Raw genomic sequence first — 27,072 nt, 5'->3', positions numbered from 1 at the left:
TGTTGGGAAGTATGGAGTTCAGATGTGCAAGGAAGTCCAGGAGCTCGTCCCTACCATGGGGGCAGATGACGAACGTGTCATCCACACAATGGAAAAAACAAGTAGGTTTCCATTTGGATGACTGCAGATGCATGCCCACGAGCACGGACTACGGAGGGAAAGGCTGTGAGGAGAAGGGATGTATGGAGGCCGCCTGCCCTCAGGAGCTCAGTTCTTCAGGACACCTGACGGTGGCAACATGTCTGATCGCCAAAATATTGTGCCTGTTGGACACTATGAACCAGCAGTACAGCCGTGGACTCTTCGATCAACAAATATGCCAGGAGAAACTGAAGAATCACCATCATAACAGTTAATAAACTTACAACAGATATATTTAGGAGGAACTTGGAAAGCATTAGTCAGTAGAATGTATATGAAGCACTGTATGTGTTTTCTGCATTTAATGCATTCTAAGTAAATTTCTTTGCATCTGTTTCCGAATGAAAAGCACAAATCATTGCGCCAGTGGTGTATCAAAGAAACTATGTTAACGAAAAGCAGAAGGCAATGTAACAGAGAGATAGAACTGTATCTAATGGTTGGGTTGGCAGAGACGTGCAGCTGATTACATGTTACTGAAAGTATAGTTCTTTATTGAGAAGAGTTACAAGAAAGTCAAAAAGCTTGTATGTCATGTCACAGATTGATAATTTCAAAAACAGAATCAAAATAATATTAAATGTAATAAGCAAGTAAATGGGAAAGTCTATCAGAGAACAAGACAATCTAGTAACTAAATGTGACCAAATGACCTTTGACACCAAACATATAGCAAACCTCTTTAACAATTACTTTCTAAATGTAATAGAGGAACTGAGACAGGCAGCTCAAAATAAAAAGTGCATTGCTGCTTATGTGATATCAGTAACACAATCAATATGGGATCACTCCAACTTCCCCCTGCAAAATCAGGAAAATAATTAACTCTTTTTAAAAGCATATAGTATCATGTAGATGATAACAGTTCAGCCAAAATATTAAAAGCATGTACTTCTGTTATAGCTGCTGTACTCAGAGATATGTTTAATCCATCATTACACAAGGTATGTTTCTAGATAGATTAAAGTACACCATTGTTAAATCTCTCTTTAATAAAAGGAGTAAGAACTGTTTCTCTCCTAAGTTCCTTCTCAGAAGCTTTGGGAAAGTAATGTATTTTGGAACATTAAAATAAAGGTCTTTTGGGTATGGTACCATGTCATATTGTAAACAGCCATTACTGATAAAACCAAAGTTTCGGCCATGACCACTGTAACTGTGGCCGAAACTTTCATTTCATTAGTCATAGTTATTTACAACATGATGTAGTATTAGATCCAGGAAATGTATGTATGACTCAGGCCATGGAAGCCTACACAGATATATTTAAAAATGGTTGAGAATATCTCCAAATATACAATTCTGAGTCAGTCATAATTTGGATTCCAGAATGGGCCCTCCATTAACATGCCATATACCATTTCACTGGACATGAATTAAAACAGCTGAATGACAAGATTTCACCTACTGGGATTTTCTGTGATTTATCTAAGACATTTAACTGCCATAAATCACAGCATTCTTTTGGAGAAACAAAGTTTATGGCTTTTGAAATATAATAATAATTTAACTGAAAACACACAATTCTAACAATAAATTTCCTTGCGAATGTGGACAAATTACTACAAGCATTCTACACAGTTCAATTATGGGACCACTCCTGTTCTTGCTATATACAAATGATCTTGTATCTTGCACTGATAAAGCAGAGATCGTGTTCTTTGCTGATGATCCAAGTATTATAATGAAACCAACAGAACAAGCAATACATTAAATTATTTCAGAGATTTTAATGATTGGTTCTCGGTAAATGCTCTATCATTTAACACAGAAAAAAAGAACACACAGTTTATTAAAATCTGTACAAGGCAAGACACATCATCATCAATAACGATACAGCATTGGAGGAAGGGAAATAGGTAAAACTGATTTTTCAAAATTCCTGAGTGTGCATGCTGCCCAAAATTTGAAATGTAAATCATATATTACATATCAAATATGGCAAGTCAAAGTTGTACTATCACTACCAACTTTACAGGGTGTACATAACGTCCGGGAATACTTTCAATTATTTATTGCACAAGAACCAAACATCGTACAGATATCATACATACGTCATTTTTAAGAGAAACCCTGAAAGTTTTTTTTTCATGTATACCACCACAGCGTAGCTTGTTAATTTGGTGATAGTCAGCGCTAGTCGCAAACATGGCGAGTTCAGATGCTGTTTCATGAAATGGCCTCCCTGATCACCAGATCTCACTCCATGTGACTTTTTTTCTGTGGGGACACATTAAAGATCTGGTGGATGTACCACCTCTCTGGGAGAGAATACTGGAAGCAACTGCCACAGTCGACGATGCCATGCTGGGACTGGTATGGCAAGAATTCGATTACTGCATTGACGTCTGCCGGGTCACTCATGGTTCGCATGTCAAATGTTTGTAAAAAAACTTTCAGAGTTCCTCTTCAAAATGCAATACGTATGACATCTGTACAATGTTTATGTCCTTGTGCAATAAATAACTGAAAGTGTTCCTGGACCTTATGTACACCCTGTATTATGAAAAGGAGAGTGTCCTACTCACCGTAAAGATGACATACTGAATTTGCAAACAGGCACAATGCAAACACTGTTACAAACTGCGCTTTCAGCCAAAGACTTCTTCGGAACACAAATATATATTCACACAAGCAAGCACAGCTTATGCATACATGACCGCTCACTCTGGCTACTGTGGCCAGAAAGGAATGGTGTTGCGTGGAGTGGAGGAAGCAACCTGGAGATGGGCAGGGAAGGAGGAGGGATAGCAGCATACAGGTGGAGGAAGAGGAGTCAATGCTGCCTGCTGGAGCATACACAGACTAGATGATGGTCAGACAAGGCTGCCTGGCACAATGTTGGGAGGCTCTGGGGGAGGGGGATCAGAGAGAGAGAGGAAATGGGGAGTGGCAAAGGAGAGTAGCAGAGAAGGGAAAAAGACGACTGGCGGTGGCAGAGAGCAGAGGACAGTGAGGGTGGAGGATGTGAACTGCAAGGAGGAGATAGGACAGTGGGCAGAAACTGTTTGGTGATGGATGTGGGGACAGTAGGTTATATTAGGCTGAAGCCTCTGTCAACTGTCTGAATCTTTCACCTAAAAAATCTGCAAGAGTGATCCCATCTCAGAAGTCCAACATAACAGACAGTCTCTGCTTAAAGCCTTAGGTCCTTCCCAGAACCTCTTCCCTGCACCCATTTCTCTCCTCACCCCTATAACACCCACCACACCCACCTTCTAAATAATCCACAAACCCAACAATCCCTTGGACACCCCATTATAGCTGATTATTGTGCCCCCATTGAAAGAATTTCGGCCCTCATTGATCAACACCTCCAACCAACTGCCTGAAACCTAGCCTCCCATGTCCTAGATATCAACCTCTTCTTTCACCGACTGTCTACCAACCCCATCCCTTTACCTCCTGGATCCCTACTCGTAACTCCTGACACCACTTCCCTCTACATCAACACCCCTCGTGCCCATGGTCTTGCTGTTACTAACTTTATCCTAACACACAACTACTTCTCCTTTGTAGGGAAGGTATACAAACAAATCCATGGTATGCTCATGGGCACCTGCATGGCACTTTCTTACACCAATCCGATTATGACCTATCTGGAGGTAACCTTCCTAGCCTCTCAAGGCCCCAAACCCTGGTCTTGTCCAGGTTCAATAGTGATTCATGATCTGCACTCAGGGCCAAGACATCCCATCCTCATTCCTTCACACCTCAATATCTTCCCTCCCAGCCACTTTACCTGGTCGTCCTCAACCCAGCATGCCACATTCCTGGACATTGACCTACTCCTCTCTGATGACACGATCCACACTTCTGTCCACATTAAACCCACCAACCACCAATAGTACCTTCATCTTGACACCCAGCATCTCCTCTACACCAAAAAATCCCTCCCACACAGTCTGGCCACAGGGGACAGCAAATCTGCAGATACACGAACTCTCTTGACCAGTAAGCTGAAGGTCTCACACAGGTACCCAGACTTAGTCTGTTAACAAATTTCCCATGCCATACACTCACATCTCCAAACTCTCCACCATTCCCAAGAATCAGCTACAAAGAAGCTTTCCCTTCGTTACCCAATACCACCCGGGGACGGGAATGACTGAACCACCTCCTTCATCAGTGCTTTTAACCCAGGATCCTTCCCACCTCTTCTAAAGTGGTGTTCCACTGCTTATCCAACCTCCACAACATCCTAGTCCATCCCTATACCACTTCCAGTCCCAACCCATTTCCTGTGGAACACCCAGGTACAAGACCTGCCAAATCCGCCCACTCAGCACTTCCTGTTCCAGTCCTGTCACAGGCTTATTCTAACCCATCAGATGCTGGGCCACATGTGAAATCAGCTGTGTCTTATACCAGTCCTTGTAGTAACATTAAACAGCTTTCTATATTGGTATGATGACCAACCACCTTCCTACCAAGATGAGTGGCCACAGCCAAAGTGTGGCCAAGAACAAAGTGGACATCCTGTGGCACAACATGCAGTCAAACGTAACACGCTTGATTTCTATGGCTGCTTCACAACACTAGTTATCTGGATCTTCATCTCCACTACCAAATTCTCTGAATTACGAAGATGGGACTTGTCCTTATAACACTCTTGAAATCATACAGGCCTTAAGCTAAGGTAACCTACCGTCCCCACACCCTCTATCCAATAGTATCTGCCCCCTCCGTCCCCCACCCTCACCCTAATGTGCTCCACTCTCTGCCAATGCCAACAGTCTTTTTCCCTTCCTTGCTGCTCTCCTTTTCTGCTCCCCACTCCCCCCCTCACCCTTCCTCCTCCACAGCCTCCTGACTCTGCACCAGGCAGCCTTGTCTGGCCACCATCTAGTCTCTCCATGCTCCATCAGGCAGTGACAACTCCTCTCCCACAATCCATACCGTGCTATTCCATCTCTTGAATGAGGTGTGTTTTTGCTTGTGTGTGTGTGTGTGTGTGTGTGTGTGTTAGTTTTCTTCCTTTTCTTTTCTGAAGAAAACTTCAGGCAAAAGCTTAGCGTTTAGCAGTCTTTTATTGTACCTGTCTGCAACAAAAATTGTCATCTTTAAGATGAGTAGCAATTTATCCTTTTCATACATTACATACCTCAAACGTACCTGTTTCTGTAGATGTCTAAGTTTATCTTTCAATGGTTTTGTTACATTACTTGTGGAAGACCTAATTTTCCTTGAAGCTCCCTCATGTCTAACATTTTCTTCTTGGGACACTGTTTTCTCCACTGCTGCAGCTGGGCTCAGTTGCTCCACATTGTCAAGAACAGATGAACTTTTGTAGACATTAATCTCCCCCATATTAAGGACTGTCACTAAATATTTTCCATCTTGACTGCATGTAAAGTGCCCTGAAATTGGCGCAATTACATAGCAGAAATGAAACATACAAAATCTTTATGATTAAATACCAAATTTTTTTTAATTATTTAAGAAAAATATGCTACAAATAAGCGCAAAAATCACCAGTGACAGGTGAGTGTATGGCATGAAGTTTGGCTCAGTAAAATAATTACTGATAAAGTACGTAATTTATGACATAATCGTGAACGTTAGATGAATACTTGAGCAAGAAATGAGCCATGCCAGCAGTCTGCCTGTCCTTTCTTTGTCTGCTAAAAAAAAAATAAAAATAGCACACATGAAAATATTATTTAATTACTTTTTTGACTATCATTAACATTAGAAAATTACTGTTAAAATGGAATTTGGCTTCCTCTGATTGCTTTGGCAGAACAAAGTTCTGAGTCCTACTGTAGAGCAGTTGGAATCTTTAAGAAAACTGGATGACATCCACACTGTACATTTCCAATGCAAGCAGTTTTGAAGCAAATACCTTACACTGACAATATACCAACACATTCATGAAACCACCATATTTCCGTCATTAGCGTACTGGAGCTGCTTGTTTACGTATCTTTAGCTTCTACAACACATCACTCATCTTCTTCATTACCTCTACACTATGATGTTCAATTTAGATAGAAGGCATGATACACAGGAGGGGCAGGGAGGGGGCGGGGGTGTAAGGAAGAAGTTTCTTGAGGTCATTTAGCGTTGCCTCTGTGAATTCCTCTTCTTTCTGGATATAACACCATGGGTTCTGGCACACTTGTGAGAGGAGAACTACGTACCTTCCGACTAGCAAAGTTCACACATTTCCATGCTTCGATGTCACCAACTGGATATTTACATTCTATGTGAAGCCTCAATTTTACTAGCTATACAAGCAAATAGATGAATTTGAAGTGATGTGCTTAAATTACTCACATATCTTACTACAAATAAATTTTACTTAAAAAACAACTCACTGTTGTGTTTTTAATTACTTTTATCATCTTCAGAGAATCACTGAACAAGGAACCCCAAATCACCATATGCAAATGTCAACACTGGACATGGTTCATTATGTTACCAAAAAAGATCCCACTTCTTTGAAGTACACATATCTGTGAACATATGGCCTGAAAAGACACAATTAACGACACTGTCCATTTTTTCCCTGGCAGATCTCTCTCTCAGCTGTAAGAATCAGTGTACAATGCAAAAATGGACATGGCCCACTTTTTAAATCAAGTGTCAATATAGGTCACAAACGATACCTGGTTGACTACCAATAAATGATACCTGACATTAATTTGTCCAACCTGTGAAAGGTAGCTTATCAGCAGATCCGGCTAACGTACAAGTAAATCAGAACTTCCTACTAGTGTGCTCCCTCTGGTTATTTACTGTTCTGTGGTTGCAGGTGATTAACAAACACAGTCATTTGACGAAATATAGAGAAATGATATTGGGAGCGTGCGTTCTGATACTGTTCACATATCATACAGAAAATCAAGTATGTTGCAGTTTAAATAGATCCATGAATTGTTCTAGGTGAATGTGCTTTACCCAAGAATATTATTGTATTTGTAAACAAAAAAACAAATATTTTTTAGATATGTCAAAAAAGAGATGGGATGGGTAGAAACTTTTTTATATGAGTGGAGGACCAAAAATAAACTTTATTTTTGTGTCTACAATAACATTTAGTAATGAACAATTAACTGACAGTGTACCAACTTAAGGATAATGCACAAAGAGCAGTGGAACTCATCTAGAACAAAAATTCTGAAAAAAAAGAAACAATGTGTAGTTTAACTGAAACAAAAAGCTTATGTTAATATGTTGTTTGCTGTTTTATAAGGCCATAGTGATTATCCGTCAAGATGAAAATAGATTATCAATATCTTTAGTGTATACAAAGATATATAAATTGAAAGAGATGGTCCATCTTTTTTGTAGGATTCAAGGAAGCAACAATACCCCGAGTTCACAGAAGCTCGTTATTCGAAATTCCCTCGCTCCCTATTCAACTGGGACAACTATGAGGCTCCACCTGAAGTGGGGTGAAAACTTCACCTCAGAAAAAACAGCTGCACAACCACCACTGCTGGAGGGCATTTCTGCAAACGACCTGTGCCAAAATAGCCTGAACAGTCTTCCAGTAATTCCACAGAATTGATGACATACTGTTTGTTGGCTAATCTTAGAGATACTTTCTTTCATCACACATAACATAAGATGTCAATAATTGCTGTACTGCAGGCAGCATTCAACATGACTAACAATCTGTTCAATTGTCAACAAGAAACTTTCAAGTTCGAAAGGATAATGGCACAAATTTAGTTACATAAGACTCACCTCATCTGATGTATGACACTATCTGCAGCTGTATCAGTGAAGAACTGTTTGCTTATTTCATCACGGCGTGTTATTTTTAACTTCTGTCATAAAATTGTGACTTCTTTACTGATGGACAGCCACATCTGACAGAAGGCATAGCTGACTGGATTCTTTGGTTGGTTCTTTATTTATTCATCTCATAATACCGCCCATGTAAAGTGACACTTAAAAAATTAAGATGTTCTTCTCCATTGTGTATATATACACAAATCAGCAGTCTAATCATAAGAGGCAATGTGAAAGGAAAGAACACTGGAGTGCACTAGGTCCCTGAATAAAGACCCATTGCTACATTCAGTGATTTATTTGGTGTACTTATCAATATACAGTGAAACCTCTCAAGAAGACCACTCCTTTAAGCCATCCCACTCTCTAAAAAAACATATTTTTAAGGAACGGAAATAAACTTCCATAAGATCAATACATCTTTATACCCTTAAGATGACCACCCCTTTTCCCGACGAACGATCACTCTTTAACTAACAACGTTCTCCCTTTAAGATGACCATGAACTTTCATAGACAAGAGAATGGCATTACTGTACAGTTTCTCACTGACAATGTGACACAACAATCACTAAAATTTCACTGTCATTTGTACTTCTAATAGCAAACAGTTCTGATTTTTCCTCTGTAGTGAACAGGCATGGCTAATTCAAATAACAGAAAACCTGCTGCTCTTTCATTAGAAAAGTGAATTTCTGCTACTAAAGAGAGTGCAAAAGAAAACTCTCAATGTCATTTAGCAAGTGAATTTGATTGTCGAATAAGTCAAATACTGAATACAACTGCAAATCATGGTAGATAAGTTAGGGAATGGGAAGAAAACATCAACAAAAATTCAAAGAAAAGATGGCGGCAACCACTTGAAGATATTAATACTGCTCTTTCAGAGTGGTTTAATAGAACATGTGCCAAAGGATTGCCCATTAGTGGACCAATGCAACAAGAAAAAGCTCTTACATTTGCTTCTGATCTTGGAATTCCTAATTTCAATGCAAGAAATGGCTGGCTGGACCAATTTTGTGTTTGACATGGGACTGTTTTCCGACCACTCTGTGGAGAAAGTGTAGAAGTTAATCAAAATGTTGTATCCCTCTGCAAGTTGAGACTATCTGTAATTGCAAGTGCTTATTGTGATAGTGACATTTACAACATGGCTGAAACTGGACCATTTTTAAAGCTATTCCAGACAAAACACTAACAGTGAAGGGTGATGAGTGCAAAGGTGGCAAAATGGCGAAACAAAGATTAACGATTGGTCTTTGTGCTACCTTTTGAAGTGAAAAAGAAGAACCACAGCAACCACATACAGCAAATCATCCACGGTGCTTCAAAAACAATGATATTTCCTTGCTGTGTGTCTCTTGGCATGCAAATAAAAATGCACGGATGATGAGTGACATTTTTCATTCTTGGCTGAATAGCGTAAATTCAAAAATACATGACAGTGTTCATCTCACTGAACTTTTGCTTGTTACCGTGAGCTTCTTGAGCAATTTGTTACGATGAGCTTCTTGAGCAATTCTGGGGAGTATTTACCTCATCACAGTATGATGTATTACTGAGTAACAAAACAAAAACAAATTCATCTGTGATTTTCTTTGTCCAAATTGGCAAGGATCTTGCTGCTCATGAACTGCTGTTCTACAAGCACTGTACTTACAGACAAAAAACAGCATTGCAATGGTTTAACAGATCAGACTCTATACTCTTGGTAGCCAATCAGAATGAAAGTGGTAGTTTCTTAGCTCTAAGGCACAGACTAGTTTTTGAGTTAGTTCTTTATGGATGCTTTGTTGTCTAATGCTTGAATGATGCTTGTGTCCTGGATAGTAAGATACGACAGGTTGGCTGATTCATAAACCACATAACCATGACACAGGTAAGACTGAGCAGAGAATGGTATTGGTACTGCAAATTCCACTGCTCAAGCAACTGAGAATGCTTAGGGACATCATAGGTCTTTTAAGTCTGTAGGCTTCTGCAACCATAGTCAGTTAAAATAAAAGCTTTTTGGATACAGTGTCATCTAATATTGTAAAACAAATACTACTGGTAGTCACTGAGATGCACACACAAAAGAGAAAGTGATTTTAATAGCTCCTGGAAGAAATCCTTTGATGAGCAAGAGTACACCTGAGAGAGAGAGAGAGAGAGAGAGAGAGAGAGAGAGAGAGAGAGAGAGAGAGAGAGACTATTTGTACTCTCTCTCATCAAAGGATGTCTTCCGAAAGCTAGGAAAGATTTCATTCCCTTTTCTGTGCCTCTTGGCTGTTCATGGGATCAGTTATGTTAATGCAATGGAATTTGAGACATGAGTTCTTGATTAATTATTCTCAGGAAATCAGTTTAGTACTATGTTCATTTCAGGGTGGCCAGTTGACAAATTTATCACTGTCATCTGGCAACTTCTTGCAAAGGATTCATTAGTGCGATTCACCAAGAAAACCTGTATGTTCATTAAGGGAATTTCTTCCTCTGTCTCCTGATTGTTGCATTCAGTCAAAAGGGAACACTGTGGATACTACAGTAATCCAAATGATTGACACACATGGTACTTCGTTGAGGAACAGTGTTTTCTCTAATGACTTGACCAGAGTACATATTACCGACAACATATCTGAGAAAGCACTCTGAAAGTAAGGAATACAATAGCTTTGGGGAATATCCAAGTAAATTCTAACTATGAAACAGTCAAAGGATGTGCCTCAATGTTGCATCATAGACCTTATATGTCAACAAAGGACAGTTGTGAGTATTGCAGCATCCATTAGGTGCAGGGTGCTACTTGTCCATAGCTACCTGAGTGCATACTGGAAGGAACAGGTGAATCTGCTGGTCCTCAGAAAACAAACATGGCATCACTTCAGATCCTTGGTCTCCTCTCTGCAGTTACTGTGATATTATGGCAGCTATCTGTTACCCTTCTCTGGTTTCAAAACAGGAGGCATTACTGCCAATTTCCATGAGCATGGCTACTTTCCAACAACCAGATTCAATACAAAATTTTAATCAAGAAAGTTTTTGAATATAGATGCAAAATTAATAATATGTCATAATGAGTACGGTCAGGAATTGGAGCTGCATTTTGTGCCTCGGACAAGGTACTTGCCACACAGAAACAGCCGGTGTATGTATGCCCTTTGGCTGGCGGGATTGAATATTGATCCCTGTGCCCCTATGTAACTTCACTGTACGAACATTACACTTGGCAGATATCATTCTCTAATAATGAGAAACGTATCACTTGTTTTGGAAATATATAACATCAAGCAGCATTTGTTGTGCACTATCTAACATGGAAACATACAATCAATTAACTTACGTATACCATCCTCTGGGCTAATAACGCTCTGCAGAAACATTGTTGAGTCAATGTCAAAGAAGTGAATTGTGCATCGACTGGAAAGTAAGCACAATATCTGAAACAAATCATTGAAGACAAAGTTTGCAACACATTTTAAAAAAGTTTGAATTCTTTATACTTTCTAAACAACAGTATTCAAGAACAGGTACTGCCAACAGTATTTAAGAATATAATCAGTACAAATCAGGAAAGATATGCAACGGAAAAGTGCAACAACAGTTAAACAATTTTGTAAAACAATGAGAAAAGTGTGTATCCTTATACACCCGGCATTGCAACAGACGGTATGTTGCTCTTGTGTCACAAACTTCATATTATTGATCCCCTTGCACCTTATAAATTAATCACCCTTATTGGTGAGCATTGTTTCCAATCTTTCTTACACTGGTGGAATGTTTCCTAGAGAGTTCTTTCTCTCACGAAACATGAGGATTAGAGTTTAAAACACATGGACACAGAAAAGCTGGGGCTGGGGAAGGAAATCAATGGTGGTCTTTCCCAATGAGACCAGCATATTTTTTGATAGCACAATTTGTTATTGACACATTTTATACGTGTTAGGCATGGTGTCTTCATTACATAATTTTGAGTTCAAGAAACAGGTAAAGTCAACTAGATCCAATCTGACGCAGGTGAACTGGGCATGACAGATAACAGTGAATCAGCAGCAGTCCCACTCATGTGTCTGTGTAGTGCTTAAAGGGTCTGGTATACAATGAGTAGATGTCTTTTCCTCACACCACTGTTTACATTTTTCTTTTGTGTTGCTTTAAGACCTACAACACACAGAATAACATAACAACTAGCATCTTATCATTTCAATAGTAATCTTCTCTGCAGTTCATCTTCTTCCTCTTGTATTTGTCTGGTTTTTCTATCAAAATGTTTCTTTTTGAAGAAAGGAGGAAAGATCTCACACAATGTCTAGTTATTCAATGTAATATGATAGCAACAGAATTCTGTGAGATTGCAGTGGAAATTTACCAATAATCCGTGATACTGAAATGGTCACATGCTAAATCAGAACAAAGTAAAGAAAAATTTTCTCTTGTTTTTGCATAAGAGCATGATCTCCCTCACTCCTGTTTTGTCTTTTCTCCACAAGGATGTCGTATTGAACAGACATGCTGTGTAAGTTCTGTTTAAAAGATATAATTTGATCTGAAGGTAATTAAAGGAGATATCTGTTTAGAACTACCATAATTATTCTAAATCTACCTACTTACATTGTGGATAATTATACTGTTACAGATGGGGACAAACAGAGTTGGTTGATCATTGTGGAGAGAGGTAATGACTGAACGCGTAAGTTCACCATCTCAAAATGACATGTTATCCTCCTGTGAAACTACAGGGGTAAAGTAAAAAAAAGAGATCCCAATGCATCACTATTCATGAAATAAACAATGGTGGACATTTTTCATATTTTTCATAACTGAAACAATCAATTTTTGACAATATAATTTAATTGGATAGATAAATCACTTCCTAGATCATCTGAAATCTGAGCCCATCCCACTCCAACCACACACCCCTCTTGTCACCACCGACGCCACCTCCCCCAAAACCAACATCCCCCACTTCTGCTGTGCATTTCCTCAGTCAGTGCCCATCTGATTCCAAAACTCGACATCCTTCCTAATCACCTTAGTCAACTTCATACTTATCAACCACTACTTCACCTTTAAGGGGCAGACTTACAAACAGATGGGAACCAGGATGGATCCTTCTTACGCCAGCCTTTTCATGGGTCACTTGGAGAGAGCTTTCTTGGGATCCATAAATCTTCAGCCCCTGGTTTGGTTTAGATACATTTGATGACATCTTTACCACATGGACTCATAGTGAGGCTCACCTGTTAAAATTCCTGGACTCTCTGAATACCTTCTCCCAATTAAATTTCACATGGTTCTATTCCAAGTCCCATGCCACTTCCCTTGATGCTGATCTTGTCCTCACCGACGGCCAGCTACACACTTCCGGCCACATTAACCTACAACAGTACTTACTTTTTGGTAATTGCCATCCTTTCCATGTCAAACGTTCCATCCCACACAGCCTTGGCATACGAGGCAAACATATTTGTTCAGATGCAGACTCTACAGCAATACACCACCATTCTCACCTCAGCCTTCACTGCACGTAACTACCCCACAAGCTTAGTTACACAGCAGATTTCCCAGGCCATCACATCCAATCCTGGTACTACTGATCCTCCACAAAACAGCTTCAGAGCATACCATTGGTGATTCATATTATCCTGGTCTGGCATGTGTTAATCAGCTGCTTCGACAGGGCCATGACTTTCTAAAATCATATCCTGAAATGAGATCCATTCTGTCTGAAATTTTGCCCACCACATCTAGAATAGCTTTCTGATGCCCTCCCAATCTCCACAATATTCTTGTCAGATCCTATGCTCCTGCACTAATCTCCCTACCCTATGGCTCCTTCCCCTGTGACCATCCCCGCTGCAAAACTTGCCATATGCACCCACCTAGCATGACCTATTATAGCCCTGTAACTGGCAAAACATATACTATCAAAGGGAGAGCTACCTGTGAAATGACACGTCATATACCAGCTATTATGTAAACACTGTTCGGCCTCCTAAATCAGCATGGCTACCACCAAATTATCAATTAGGATGAATGGGCATAGGCAGAGGGTGTATACTGGCAACTTGCAATATCCTGTTGCAGAGCATGCTCTACAACATGACAGTCATGACTTAGGTGCTGTTTCACCACACGTGCCATCTGGATTCTTCCCCCAGATACCAGTTTCCCAGAACTCCACAGGTGTGAACTAGCACTACAACATATCCTTGGTTCTCACCACTCACCTGGCCTTAATTTATGTTAATTTCTTCTGTCTCAGCATTTCTTCACAGTAGCTACTCTTTTCTTCACTCCATTTTAGTTTTCTACACCTTTCATTGTCTTTCCCGTCTATTTTTCACCACCCCCTCCCACCTCTGTTATGTATAATGCATTTAGTTTTTCACTCTTATTAACTCACACATGTTCTTTAAGTACTAATCTCTCTCTTGCATATTGTCTTGTCTTACACCTTTACGCTCTCAGGTTTTCAAATCTCATCCAATGCAGTCCCCAACAATCAGTCTTTCCTTCAAATACCATGCGGTAAGTCTCCCCTGACCTGCAGTTCTGGGTGTCTTTCCCAAAATCTACACCTTTTCCTAGACCTTTCCAGTCCTTTTCCTTCACTCCTATTCCTTCCACTTCAACCCTTGTGCCTGAAGAACGAGCCACTGGCTCCAAAAGCTTACCTAATTACAACCTTCTTTTACATGTGCGTTCTTCCGCTGCCTGGTGAGTAGATTTTTTTATCAATCCAATTGAATTATTTTTTTCATAACTTAGGTGTACTGAATAAGAAGTACTTGACTGAGTCACATGCATGATCACACATTTTGTAATGTTACCTTATTGATGAATATGTTGTGTGGAACTATATAAAAAACCTGCTAAATATCAATAAGTATAGGAACCACTGGATTACTGTCACCTATGGCAAGAGTATCTAGTGAAAGAAGACAGCTTGTGGTAGCTCAGCAGATTGATTTAACTTCAGAAAAGTTATCACATTTAAGCACAAAATCAAGAAATTGGAAAGAATGGTACTAAAACTTTCAGTCCACTGAAAATTCGCATCATGCTGGGATTTAAAAAAGAGTGAGTGAATCAGTGTGTGTGTGTGTGTGTGTGTGTGTGTGTGTGTGTGTGATGTGCACAAAGGTGGATCTGTAGATGACAAATTTCAACAATTTTTGTCAATGATTTCATTATTAGAGAACATGATGGCAGCTTAATCTTGTACAAAAATTTGATACATTATAATGGATCTGTAGATGAGAAATTTCAACAATTTTTGTCAATGATTTCATTATTAGAGAACATGATGCCAGCTTAATCTTGTACAAAAATTTGATACATTATAATGAGACACCTTAAGATTATCAGATTCTGTTTATAACTGTGGAGGGAGGAGGGAAGTTGGAGGCAAATGTATTGGCAAGGAGGGGACAGAGGGTTAGTGGGAGACATGGAGAGTGAAGGAGCTAGGGAAAAAATAAATAAATGCAAGGTTTGAACAGGGGAAGAGTAGCTGAGAAAATGATGGACTAGGAAAAGAGGGGTAAGGGTAAAGGAGGTGGGGATATACAATGGGAAGGGGATTAGAAAAGCTATAAGCCAAGGTGAATGTGACAATGGAGGATATGTTGGAGAAATTGTTCTCACTTGTGTAGTTAAAAAAAGCTGATGTGGGAAGGAGTATCTAAATGGCACCAGCCCCTGAATTTATTGATTTTGTGACATGCAACATGTTCAGCAACTAGTTGGCCAAGTTTGCAGTTTGCTGACTAATTGTCATTCCTACACAGAATGTTGCAGAAGAGTTGCAGTCTGCCTGCATGGAGGGCCACCACCAAACAGTGACAACTGAGAACTCTGCCAATCAGTTGCTGAACATGCTGCACATTACAACACCAACTACTTCAATGGCTGTTTCAGTACCCACACTATTTTGATCCTCCACTGCTCCATGCCTGTTCACTCCAACACCCACCCTCGTCTTCCTCTCAGACTCAGCACCTCCCCCCCCCCCCCCCTTTCTTCTTCTTCTTCAATCTTTCCTGTGGATACCACTTTCCCAGTTCTCATTTTGCTTCTACTGCTGAGTTACATGTCTCCCATTCTACCCATATTCTACCATATTTATCACCCTCTCCTTGCCTCATACATCTTATCTCTTCTCAGTTGCCACATGTCTTATCACTCCACCCTCTCTTGTGAGCCTAGCAACATCTCAAAACAGATTACTACTGCAGCCAGGAATAGGTCTATTTGGGCATCTGCGTAGTGATGTTTGTGAGAATGGGTACTTATCCTTAAATAATAGCAGTGGCTTGAAAGCTATTTTTGTCTCTGTGCTATTATGTGTGCCTATATGCCACAGATAAATCAGCTATAGGTGAGTGGTTACCTTTTGGGTCATTCCATGTCAAGTCACCCAGGCCTTGACACCAACCATGTCAGATTTTGATGAAACTTGGTACAATTAGTTCTTTTATCATCCTGAAAGCATTTGTAAAATTTTTTTGCTCTATCTCTTATAGTTTTTTTTGATAAATTTTTAAAGTTTTTAGATTTGGCGTTGTTTCAGCAGTCGGAAATCGTAACTTAAACGTGTCCTCACAACTAAAAAAAATTGTATATTAAAGAATACTCAAGATATCAGTATGAAATTTTGGAATAAGTTCGTGTATTATATCTAAATGTTAAAAAAAATTACCATAATATATATTAAAATCTTCCAAATGAAAAAAAATTTTACAAGTTGTTGTTGTTTTTTTTTTTATTTTTATTTATTTATTTATTTATTTTTTTAGCTGACGGATGTTTAGTTTTACAAAAACTGCAATATCTAGAGTCTCAGACCTGATAGAAAGCTCAAATTTGTTTTAAAATACTCTTAATTGTATAGGCTATTACATAAAAGAGAAATTATGTTGGCTTTTTAACCTGTTTAATAGTTATCTAATTTTTAAAATAATATTAATTATATTTTAAAAATAAAAAGTACCAAGTGACTTAGACACCGAAAATAAGTTTTTGTCTTCTTGGAGTAACAATGTACGCTTGGATTTTGTTTTGTTACTCCTGTGTTTTGAAGTAAAAAACTATTACAGTGTTAAATAGTGCTTGGATGGTATTTTATTAAGTTTATTCGAACTTTCAGTAAGTACTGTTACTTAGTTTACAGAGATTCTTTTCCAATATCCTATAAAAGTAGCCAGAACAGTAATCAGACCAAAAGTGAAATCAGTATGTCAGATATTCAAACCTGTAGCGTAGGGTTATTTAAAAAATCTGTTTCCAAACAACCTACACACCTTCAAAAAAGTTACAACTGGTATCTGAACTGAGTGAGGAAGAAAAAGATTTGATGCACTTACGATCTGGAATTAATCTGTGTGAATTTAAGAATATATGTTCACACCACAGCTACTACTTTTTAAATGTTATTGAAAAGTATCAAACAACATGTGCAGAACCACTAAAAAAACACAAAAAGCCCATCAAAAAATCGTTGAGAAGTGTAGGCTTGGATCTTTCTAAACAATTACTGACAAAAAATATTAGCATAAAACCTGGACAAAAGCTTTGCTCAACATGCTGTAACTTTTGTGACGAAAAATTAAGAGTTGCAAGTCAATGAAAGTGAAACAGATGATGAAGTCATGGTTGAATTAGAATCATTGGAATCCAGAAATGAATCCCTCGTACAAACAAACATTGCTCTTGATAATTTAGGTTTAACACTGATAAAGCTTCATGGCTTGTCTGGACAAAGTAAAGGGTCTTATTTTAAAAGGAAGGTTAGCAGTATTGAAAAGACCAAAGGCGGTTTCAAAAGCATTAAAATATGATGCACCAAGTTCTGATGATGACAAAGAAGATACAAGAGTGGTTGAGAAAGCAAAGGATTTTGATGTAATGATTTCTCTTATGAAAGAGAAGATTTCATCTGTTGGGAGGTCTACAAAAATCCAGATTCTGACCTTGGCTCCAGATTCTTGGAGTCGAAATAAAGTGATGAAAGAATTTAATGTAAGTGAGTACATGGTGTGACAAGCTAGAAAGCTAAAATCTGAAAAGGGTATTTTGGAAACTCCTGGTACAAAAAAGGTAAAACTCTTTCTGAAAATACAGTAAGACTTGTAACAGATTTTTATGTAAAGGATGAAAGTTCCAGAGTGCTACCTGGAACAAAAGACAAAGTAAGTGTCCAAAAAAATGTGTACATGCAAAAAAGACTCATTTTGTGTAACTTGAGAGAACTCTATTATTCTTTCAAATGGGAGAATCCCAAGGTAGAAGTAGGATTTTCAAAATTTTGTTTCTTGAGACCTAAATGGTGTATCCTTGCTGGTGCTGCAGGCACACACACTGTATGTGTTTGCAGTATCCACCAGAATGTTAAACTATTACTGGATGCTGTAAAAATTGAAGAATCTTATAAAGACCTAATTAAGATGTTTGTGTGCAACACGGAAAACCAAAACTGCATGCTACATCATTGCGACAGCTGTCCTGCAAATACTGCACTAACTGAGTACTTAACTGAAAAACTAAGTGAAGATTATGATTTAGAAGAAGAAATTGTAATCAGTTAGTGGGTTAACACAGACAGGGCAGAAATGATCAAACAGTCTATCAGTGTTGAAGACTACATTTCTTTATTGGTTAGGTCATTGGAAAAGCTCATCCTGCACTCGTTTATAGCAAAATCCCAATCAGCAGCCTTTAAAAGATTGAAAGAAGGCCCGCCACCCAAAACAGCAATTATTGTGATGGATTTCAGTGAAAATTATTCCTTTGTTATACAAAATGAGATCCAAAGTTACCACTGGAATAGAGGTCGTTGTACTCTACACCCAGTTGGAGTTTTTCTAAGAAATGAAGAAAACAATGTTTTTGTTTCCAACCACTGTTTTATTAGTGATGACCAAGAACATGAAACTGGTTTTGTTAACTTTGTACAAAAAGAAATTACAAAGTGGCTGTCATTACATCATACTGACATCGACTCAGTTCACCACTTTACAGATGGTTGTGCTGGGCAGTACAAAAATAGAAACAGTTTTAAAAATTTGACTGAACACTTGAGAGACTTTAATTTGAAGGCCCAACACACTTTTTTTGCAACAAGTCATGGGAAGTCAATTTGTGATGGCCTAGGAGGAACTACTGAAAGAATTTTAAGGAAAGCCAGTCTACAGCTTTCAGACTAAGAACAAATAATGACAGCAATCGATGTGTACAAGTTTTGTGAAAAAAATATTGAAAACATTCATTTTCACTTTATTGACAAAAAAGAAGCTGATTTGCTACGGTTAAAACTAGAAAAACGTTTTTCAGCAACCCGAACCATTCCTGGAACCAGAAGTTTTCATAACTTCAAACCACTTCCAGCAAACAACCTTGAAATTAGAAGGACTACAGATAGTGTAAAACCCTCCTTAGTCTTTGCTTTCCATTCTTCTTCTGATTGGGTTCGTGATGAACCATCCATAAATAGCTATGTGGCTGCAAATTATGATGGTAACTGGTACTTTGGACTGGTAAAAACCATATTCAATGATGAAGAAGACGCAGAAATTCTATTTCTACATCCTTCAGGACCAGCTGCATCATTTTATTGGCCTGAAAGAGGAGATTCTTGCATAGTGCCTTTGGAGCACATAGTCTGTGTAGTAGATGCACCTCAATCAAGCGGCACTGGAAGAATGTATTACTTCAAAAAAGACTGCATCAAAAGAACTGAAAGCTTTTGGATGAAGTGGAAAAACAGTTTGAATCAGCATTAATGATTATTAAAAAGACAAAATTACTCAAAAAATTCAATGTTTCAAGCAGTCAGTTGGGTTATACATAAGTGTCGTAAGTACACTATCTTTGTACATAATTCTAATGTAATCTACTATAATTAATAAACATGTTAAAAAGCCATCATTATTTTTGTTTTATCAAATAGCCTATATGTTTAAGAGTAAATTAAAACAAATTTGAGCATTCTATCAGGTTTGAGACTCTAGATATTGCAATTCTTATAAAACAAAATGTCCGTTAAAAAAAATATATATTTTTTTTTTTTCATGGAAAATATTAATATATTTTAATAGTATCATTTTTATCTTCAAATATGTATAATAAATAAACTTGCTGCAAAAATTCATGATGTTATCTAAAAGAGTTTTTAAGATAAGCAATTTTAAAGTTTTGAATACAAATTAAATTTACCATTTCCGAAGGTTCGGAAAACGCAAAACATAAAACTTTAAAAATTTATAAAAAAAAAACTATAAGAGATACACCAAGAAAAATTGCAGGTGTTGTCAGGATGGTCTTAGAACCATTTGAGCCAAATTTCATGAAAATCTATGGAGGTGGGTGTAAAATTTATTTTTTATTGGGTGATTTGATATGGAATGACCCTTTTGTTATTTGTGTTTATGTGTTCATCCTGGAGTTTCCATTATCATAACACATTGGCTATTATCAAGCCATAAATGACCCTGACTCTGTGTAATTGTGCTCTATTTTTTGGCCCCACAAATCTCTGTTTTCGTTCTACATCTGCTGTTCCTACTTCAACCTCGTGATGCCCGAGTCTCAAGATATAATGAGCAGTAAACTGGCCTCTGCAATATCGTAACCATTGCTGTGAACCTTCCTAGCTGTTCATGCGGCAGGTTTTCAGTTCTTACACAACTTTTATTCAGAGCACCAGATACACTGGAACATTACATTTCTATGCTGGATTGCGATGACTGACAGTTACTGGTATCAGTGTTATTTAAAAGAAATAGCACTGTGGCCAAAATATTCACTGGGATTTTGACAGACAAAAATATGAACAATTTGCAAGTAAACAGCTTCCTCTATTACTGGTTGCATGAAAATGGCGCGAAAGTGAACCTAAAATTCATCAGTGATGATATTCCATGGACATGCTACATTTGTTTATGAGTTGAAACAGCCAATATTATTAGTACAGTGGATTCAAAAAACGAAATTATAAAGTTGCTGCAAAAGGACATTGAGCCATTAAATAGTGAAATAGTGACTATAAAAAAAGAAAAAGATCGATTAATATGGGAAAAAAAAGCGGGTGCGTGTGAAATCGAAATAAAAGATGATACCAAAAACAAAATTACAAAGTAGTTACAGAATGAAATTGAAGCATTTAAAACTGAATTACTGACTACAAAGAAAGAAAGTGATAGATTAACTCAAGAAAAACATTTCTGTGTGTGTGATATCCACCAAACGGAAATTAGCAAAACTGAATCCAGGGTTTCTGAAAAACACGAGCCACGTACGAAACAAAACCTTCAAACTACACATGGTGTGCAAAATGTGATCAAAAATAATGTAGAAAACTCACCCATCGGACTATCTGTAAACAAACATAAATAGGAAACAGTGACACACAAAAAGGACAAATGTGGAAGTGTCGCAGTAAAACCAATTGAAAAAAGGGACTCTCTTGTTGTTGGCAACTCCATACACCAGGCTGTGAAATCTATGTTCATCCCAGAATAGAATCGTATCAGACCAGCAGACACTTCCAAAATATTCTAAACCCGAAACGAAGTGAAACTGAAAGTGTAAATGAAAAATAAGGACGAATATGAAGGTGTTTTCATTCATGTCGGAACAAATTCCATCTGGAACAGGAGTGAGGAAGAAATAATCAGTGAAACATGGAACTTGATCCGCTCAGCAAAACGTGTGTTTGCAAATTCAAGAATTGTCGTTAGTGTAATTTTACACAGGTCAGTGATACATACATAAATAAGATAAACAGCGGAATCAGGGAACAATGCGACAAGCTGGGTACAATTTTTGTAGACTCAAATAAATTTGTAAGTGGTAAGTGTCTGGGAAAGGATGGGCTACACGTCAATATGTTAAGTTCAATGAATTGCAGCAAAATGATCGTAGACATCCACAGAATCATTAAATGCAAAAGAAACTGAAAACTTTCGAAAGGGGTGAAAAAACAGAAGTGATGACCCAAAATGGAAACTGTAAATATAATGGGACATGTGAAGCTCTTAAAGTATAAACAAACTCAAAAATTCTATCTTTATGCATCTAAATATAAACAGTTTAGCAGAAAAACATCTAAATTTAGGTCACTCTAAAACTGACGAACAGCAACTTATATCTTCTGAACTGGCAAACATAAATGTAGTCTGCTTAAACGAACACTGGCTCACAAAAGAACGTGTAGACATTCTAAATAAAATTAGTAATCTTCAAACCTGCCAGCAGCTTTTGTAGAGAGGAAAAAAAAAATCTCGTGGGGACTCCTGTATCTTACTGCATGCCTACTTAAACTTGAAAGTGAAAGAAGAATATAGTTACCTAAATGAAGAATGTATTTTTGAAATTGTTGTGTAGAGCTGTGTGATTTAAATACTGTGATAATATCAATATATAGAATTCCCGGGAGTTCTGCTACTAAATCGTTCTTAAAAAAATTTCAATATCTCTTACATAAACTTAAAAAAGAAAGCAAGAAAAAGATTGTGATTGCAGGATAGTTCAACTTAAATAGATTAATTGAAAGCAGTGACATTGAAATATTTCACGATTTAATCCAAAAATCTGGTTTCAAGTTAAACTTTACTATGTGTACTAGAGAAAACTTCCACTCAGCAGCCTGCACAGATAATATTATTACAAATTATCAGTTTGATGATACAAGGAAGTTTTGCCTAGATCTAGGGATATCGGATCACTCAGCTTTGTTTATAGAGCTCCCCAAAACAGAGAAACTAAAATCTGAATCTTATATAAGAAGGAATTTTAGCAAAGAAAATTTAGAGTTGTGATAAATTAAGAGTTATAAGCAGGCTTTTAGACCGCTGTGATTCAAGCAACAAAAATTTTGATAAATTTCTAAATTGTTTTCTGGGTGTATTCAATGAAACATTTCCCCAAAATCTTATCAAAAGAGGGTCAGGAATAAATGAAGTTGGATTAAACCAGGCATAAAAATTTAAAGTGCCAGAAAAAGACAGCTGCACAATAAGCTCAAAGTAAACAGAAACTTTAATTTTGTAACTTATGTTAAGCACTATAAGACTATATTCAAAAAAGTGATACTGGCAGCAAAAAAAAACTGGCAAATAGTACAGTCACAAACAAACAAAGAAATAAAACAAAGGCAGTCTGGTCTGTTGTGAAATCAGAGTTGGGAGTCAACATTAAAATTAAAGAAATGCTCAAATTCGGTTTCAGGGTGATATTATTGTAAATCATGTTCAAATGTCAAACTGCTTCAATGATTTCTTTGTGAATATAGCAAAATCAGACGTGGACATGGACAGCCCGTCATGACAATATGATTTTGAGGTATAGAGATGTCATACAAATCATTAATTTTTTTTTTAAAATTCACAAAAATCACTCAGAAATCACTAAAAGACAAAATTTCAGCTGGATGGGATGGAATATCTTCCATGGTAATCAAGGCAGCATGCCATATTATTTCATACCCAATGACTATAATTGCAAACCACTCCTTTGAAAATGGGTCTTTCCCAGATGTCCTCAAATATGCAGAGACTAAGTCATTATTTAAAAAGGGATCACCAGAAGATATGGGAAACTACTGGCCTATCTCTCTCCTTCCTGTTTTTTTTTTAAATATTTGAAAACTTGTGGCAAAACAACTAGAAAATTTCCTTACAGTAAATGACATTATTTGTAAAAATCAGTTTGGTTTTCAAAGAGGAGAAAGCACCATAAATGCCATCAGAGAATTTACAGAAAAAAATAAGCACATCACTAGTCCAGGGTACAAAAGTCTCAGGAATTTTCTGTGATCTAACGAAAGGTTTTGACTTGGTGAACCATTCATTACTACTTCATAAGCTGAAGAGCTATGGGACTGAAGATACTGCATTACAGTGGTTCAACTCTTATCTGACAGAAAGGAAACAAAGATTTACTTTAACACTTGCACTCTGAATGGAAAACAATTTCCCAAGGAGTTCCACAGGGGTCAATACTGGGTCCTTACCTGTTCTGGTTGTATATAAATGATTTACCATCAAATATTGATGCTCATTCAGTCTTGTTCACAGATGACACCTCAGTCCTGATAGAAAATGATACGATAGAAAAGATTCCAGGTAGTATAGAAAACATTCTGGGGAAGCTGGAATCCTGGTTCCATAAAAATGGACTGAAGCTCAATGTCACTAAGATCCAGATAATGCAATTTGTCTCTACATTGTCAGCAATATGTCCTGTACAAATATTCCATAATAATCAACTGATGACAGAAGCGAGCCATGTGAAATTCTTGGGCCTAAACCTTGAGAAAGTTAAGCTGGAAGACACACATAGACTTCCTGGCAAATAAATTCTCTAGCTTTTGCAATGTTTATTACATCTTGTGCCACTCATATGGATACAAGAAAGACAGTCTACCACAGTTATTTTGAATCTGTTATTCGGTATGGGATAATTTTCTGGGGAAGCTCTAGAAGCAGTACAAGGCTACTAATTCTTCAAAAGAAAATCATTAGAAATGTGTGCTGCCCACAAAAATGAGTCAGGTCACCCACTGTTCAAGAAATTAAAAATACTAACAGTTACTTCATTGTACATTTTTGAAATTTTGATTTTTGTGTATAATAATCAACATAATCTTGAAAGGTTCTGTTCTAAGCATAGCTATGGTACTCGTCACAAGGAAAACTTCAAATTTCCTTCACATCATTTAAAGCTTTATGCTCAGACACCACTATACATGGGACTAAAAATATATCACAAATTAAAAGGAAGAAACATATTAACAATGGACCTTGATTCGCTGAGAAGTTTACTCCAAAATATTTTAATAGAGAAATGTTACTACACCACTGAAGAATTCATGGAAGACAGTCTGACATTTGAACAATAAAAATCTATAGTTAATACTGCAGTGTTGTCTGTGTACAACAAAGGAAATTGGTAAATTGTTAATTTATAGTAAATATAGTTAATGTTATAGTTATGTTAATTTTTAGTAAATATAGTAAAACTCCTTCACATATATTTGGAGGCTCACAACAAACTTCTCAGTGGACCAGTACAATACATTAGGCACTGCAAGAGCCATGCCCTAGGAAATGTCTTCAAAGTTCTCTACAAACAGGTTCACTGTGGATGGAGAACTCATTAGTTCCATCCACAGTGAACATGTTGTGTTGCTGTCCATATGACTGTATTACTGGTTCACCATATAAAGTGATAATGATGTCTTGTTGTAGTGTATCTTTTCCTATGTATGCAAGCAAGGTGAAACTGCAGTTGTGGCACTAGTTTCATCTTCACGAGGAGTGGGGGTCCAAATCTCTATTTCACTGTTGTCATTCCTTCCTAGATTTTTTGTTGTTTGATTAGTAATCTACCCTACCTCATTGGTGTCATTCCATTCTGGATTTTCCATTGTTTGATTTTGCCTAGTGGTTTCTCTTCCATCCCACAAGCCAGTGCTGTTTCTCTTTGTTACCACTCTCCATTGCATTACATTACTCAGTGACAGTCTTTTACTTTCTCTAATTTACTATTATTCTGTTGCCTCTCAAATTGCAATGCTTTCCATCCAGTTACCACACAACCTGTGACACGCTGTCTTTCAACCCCCCTGTACCAATGGTCTCATCTATTTACAACACACAGCAACATTCCCGTGCAGACTGTAGGTATTGTGGTCTGTGTCCAACATTCTCCCTGTAGAGAATATTCCTGGATGTTCAACACCACCTTTCATCTACATATTTCTGGCGCCTCATATATATTCCCACTGCATTTATACCTGCTGCCCCATCTCTACACTCACGTTTGCCCACCAACCTGCATCCCACACAGTTACAAACTTTTTATATATTTTTTTTATTATTTGGATTTCGATCTCATTTTGCCTACATGTTCCATCTCACTTTTTTGTAATGTTTCATCTGGTTTCATCCTTTTTTCCTATACTTCATTAGGTTTCATTTTTTCAAAGCCTTTAAGATAGTCCCATATATTTTTATATAATTTTATGCATTCTTTATCGTCCACAATGGATCCTTGTTCTCTCCATCTGCACAAATACAGGAGAGTTTCCTTAACCCATCCACACATACTATTACTTTATCTTTCCACAATGACCTCTAACTGTTCAAATTCCATCAGTGCATAGCCCTCACTAACCTAATTCTGCAAAACCACATATCTCTGGTCCAAACCTCATAGCACTACCTTTTCTCCATCTGTAAAGTCCTCCTGCTCTTCTATCCTAAATTCCTGCATCACATCACCCAGATTGGAACCCTTGCCCTCCTACGATTAGAGCAGCATGAACACAGGCAATTAAAAAAAACTGTCTAATACATAAACCTCTGCTCCTGCCTTGGACTATTGTTATCTGCCTCCCCAGGTCCCCTTATAATACCACAACTCTGTGGATGATCATACATTTTCTGCATGTTTTACAAAGTTTGTTTTATTAGTTGTGCTGAATATTATTCTTGTAAATATGTTGTCAAGTTACAAATGCTATTTGTTATTCATGAAAGAGAATATGCATGGAACATTAACATTTTGCCAGTAGACAAGCTGACCTAGCCAGCGAAAAGCTATTGTCAAAGAGTACAAAGAGTATAGTAAATTGAATGCATTATTGCTGGGCATGTAAATGAAGGGGGGAGATGGCAGTTCAGAATAGCAAGGAGACTGTTGTTGTTGGTTGTATGTATTCGCCAGTGTGGCTATGCAAAAAGTACGGGGATAAAAAGTCTGTTTCCGAAGCACGGAGCAGTGAAAACTGAAATGGTTGTTTTGGTGGATGTTTAATATGGCCAAGCTATGTGTATAGCACTTATTCGGCACAGTACAAATGCTGCAAGAGTAATTCACATAACATCAAGAGTACTGTGGGCCCTTGTTATTGGCTATGGTATGGTAAGATAATCAGACCAATGATCTCGTAGTTTGGTCCCTTTCCCCCCTCTTTTAAACCAACCAACCAACCAACCAACCAACCAACCAACCAACCAACCAAGAAGATCAACATGTGCCCTATATTTTACCCCTAAATGAGGCCATTTGATAAACCAACGGCATCATAAGGTGAAGTAAAATCTAGACTTTTTATAACTAGATGTGTAACAGGGAATTTTATGGCTTAAATAACATTGTTTTCATGTGTATTGTCACGTAAATAATTTTCCTAAGTCATTATCCA

At 37.6% G+C, this 27,072-nt stretch overlaps 1 protein-coding gene across 5 annotated transcripts in view; it reads right to left on the bottom strand.

The window, feature by feature from the left end:
• LOC124797966 (TBC1 domain family member 31) overlaps window positions 1-27,072 on the bottom strand; it is a 308,974-nt gene that overhangs the window by 197,218 nt on the left and 84,684 nt on the right. For all 5 annotated transcript variants that reach the window (XM_047261131.1, XM_047261132.1, XM_047261129.1 and 2 more), the window contains 2 exons: window positions 11,206-11,302; window positions 5,257-5,501 (listed from right to left, as the gene is read on the bottom strand). In XM_047261131.1, coding sequence (XP_047117087.1) covers window positions 5,257-5,501; window positions 11,206-11,302 — 342 coding nt within the window. The remainder of the gene's footprint in view (window positions 1-5,256; window positions 5,502-11,205; window positions 11,303-27,072) is intronic.

Source organism: Schistocerca piceifrons, chromosome 5, assembly GCF_021461385.2.
Source record: "Schistocerca piceifrons isolate TAMUIC-IGC-003096 chromosome 5, iqSchPice1.1, whole genome shotgun sequence".
In the NCBI taxonomy this organism is placed as follows: Eukaryota; Metazoa; Arthropoda; class Insecta; order Orthoptera; family Acrididae; genus Schistocerca; species Schistocerca piceifrons.
This window is presented reverse-complemented; position numbering and strand designations above follow the sequence as displayed.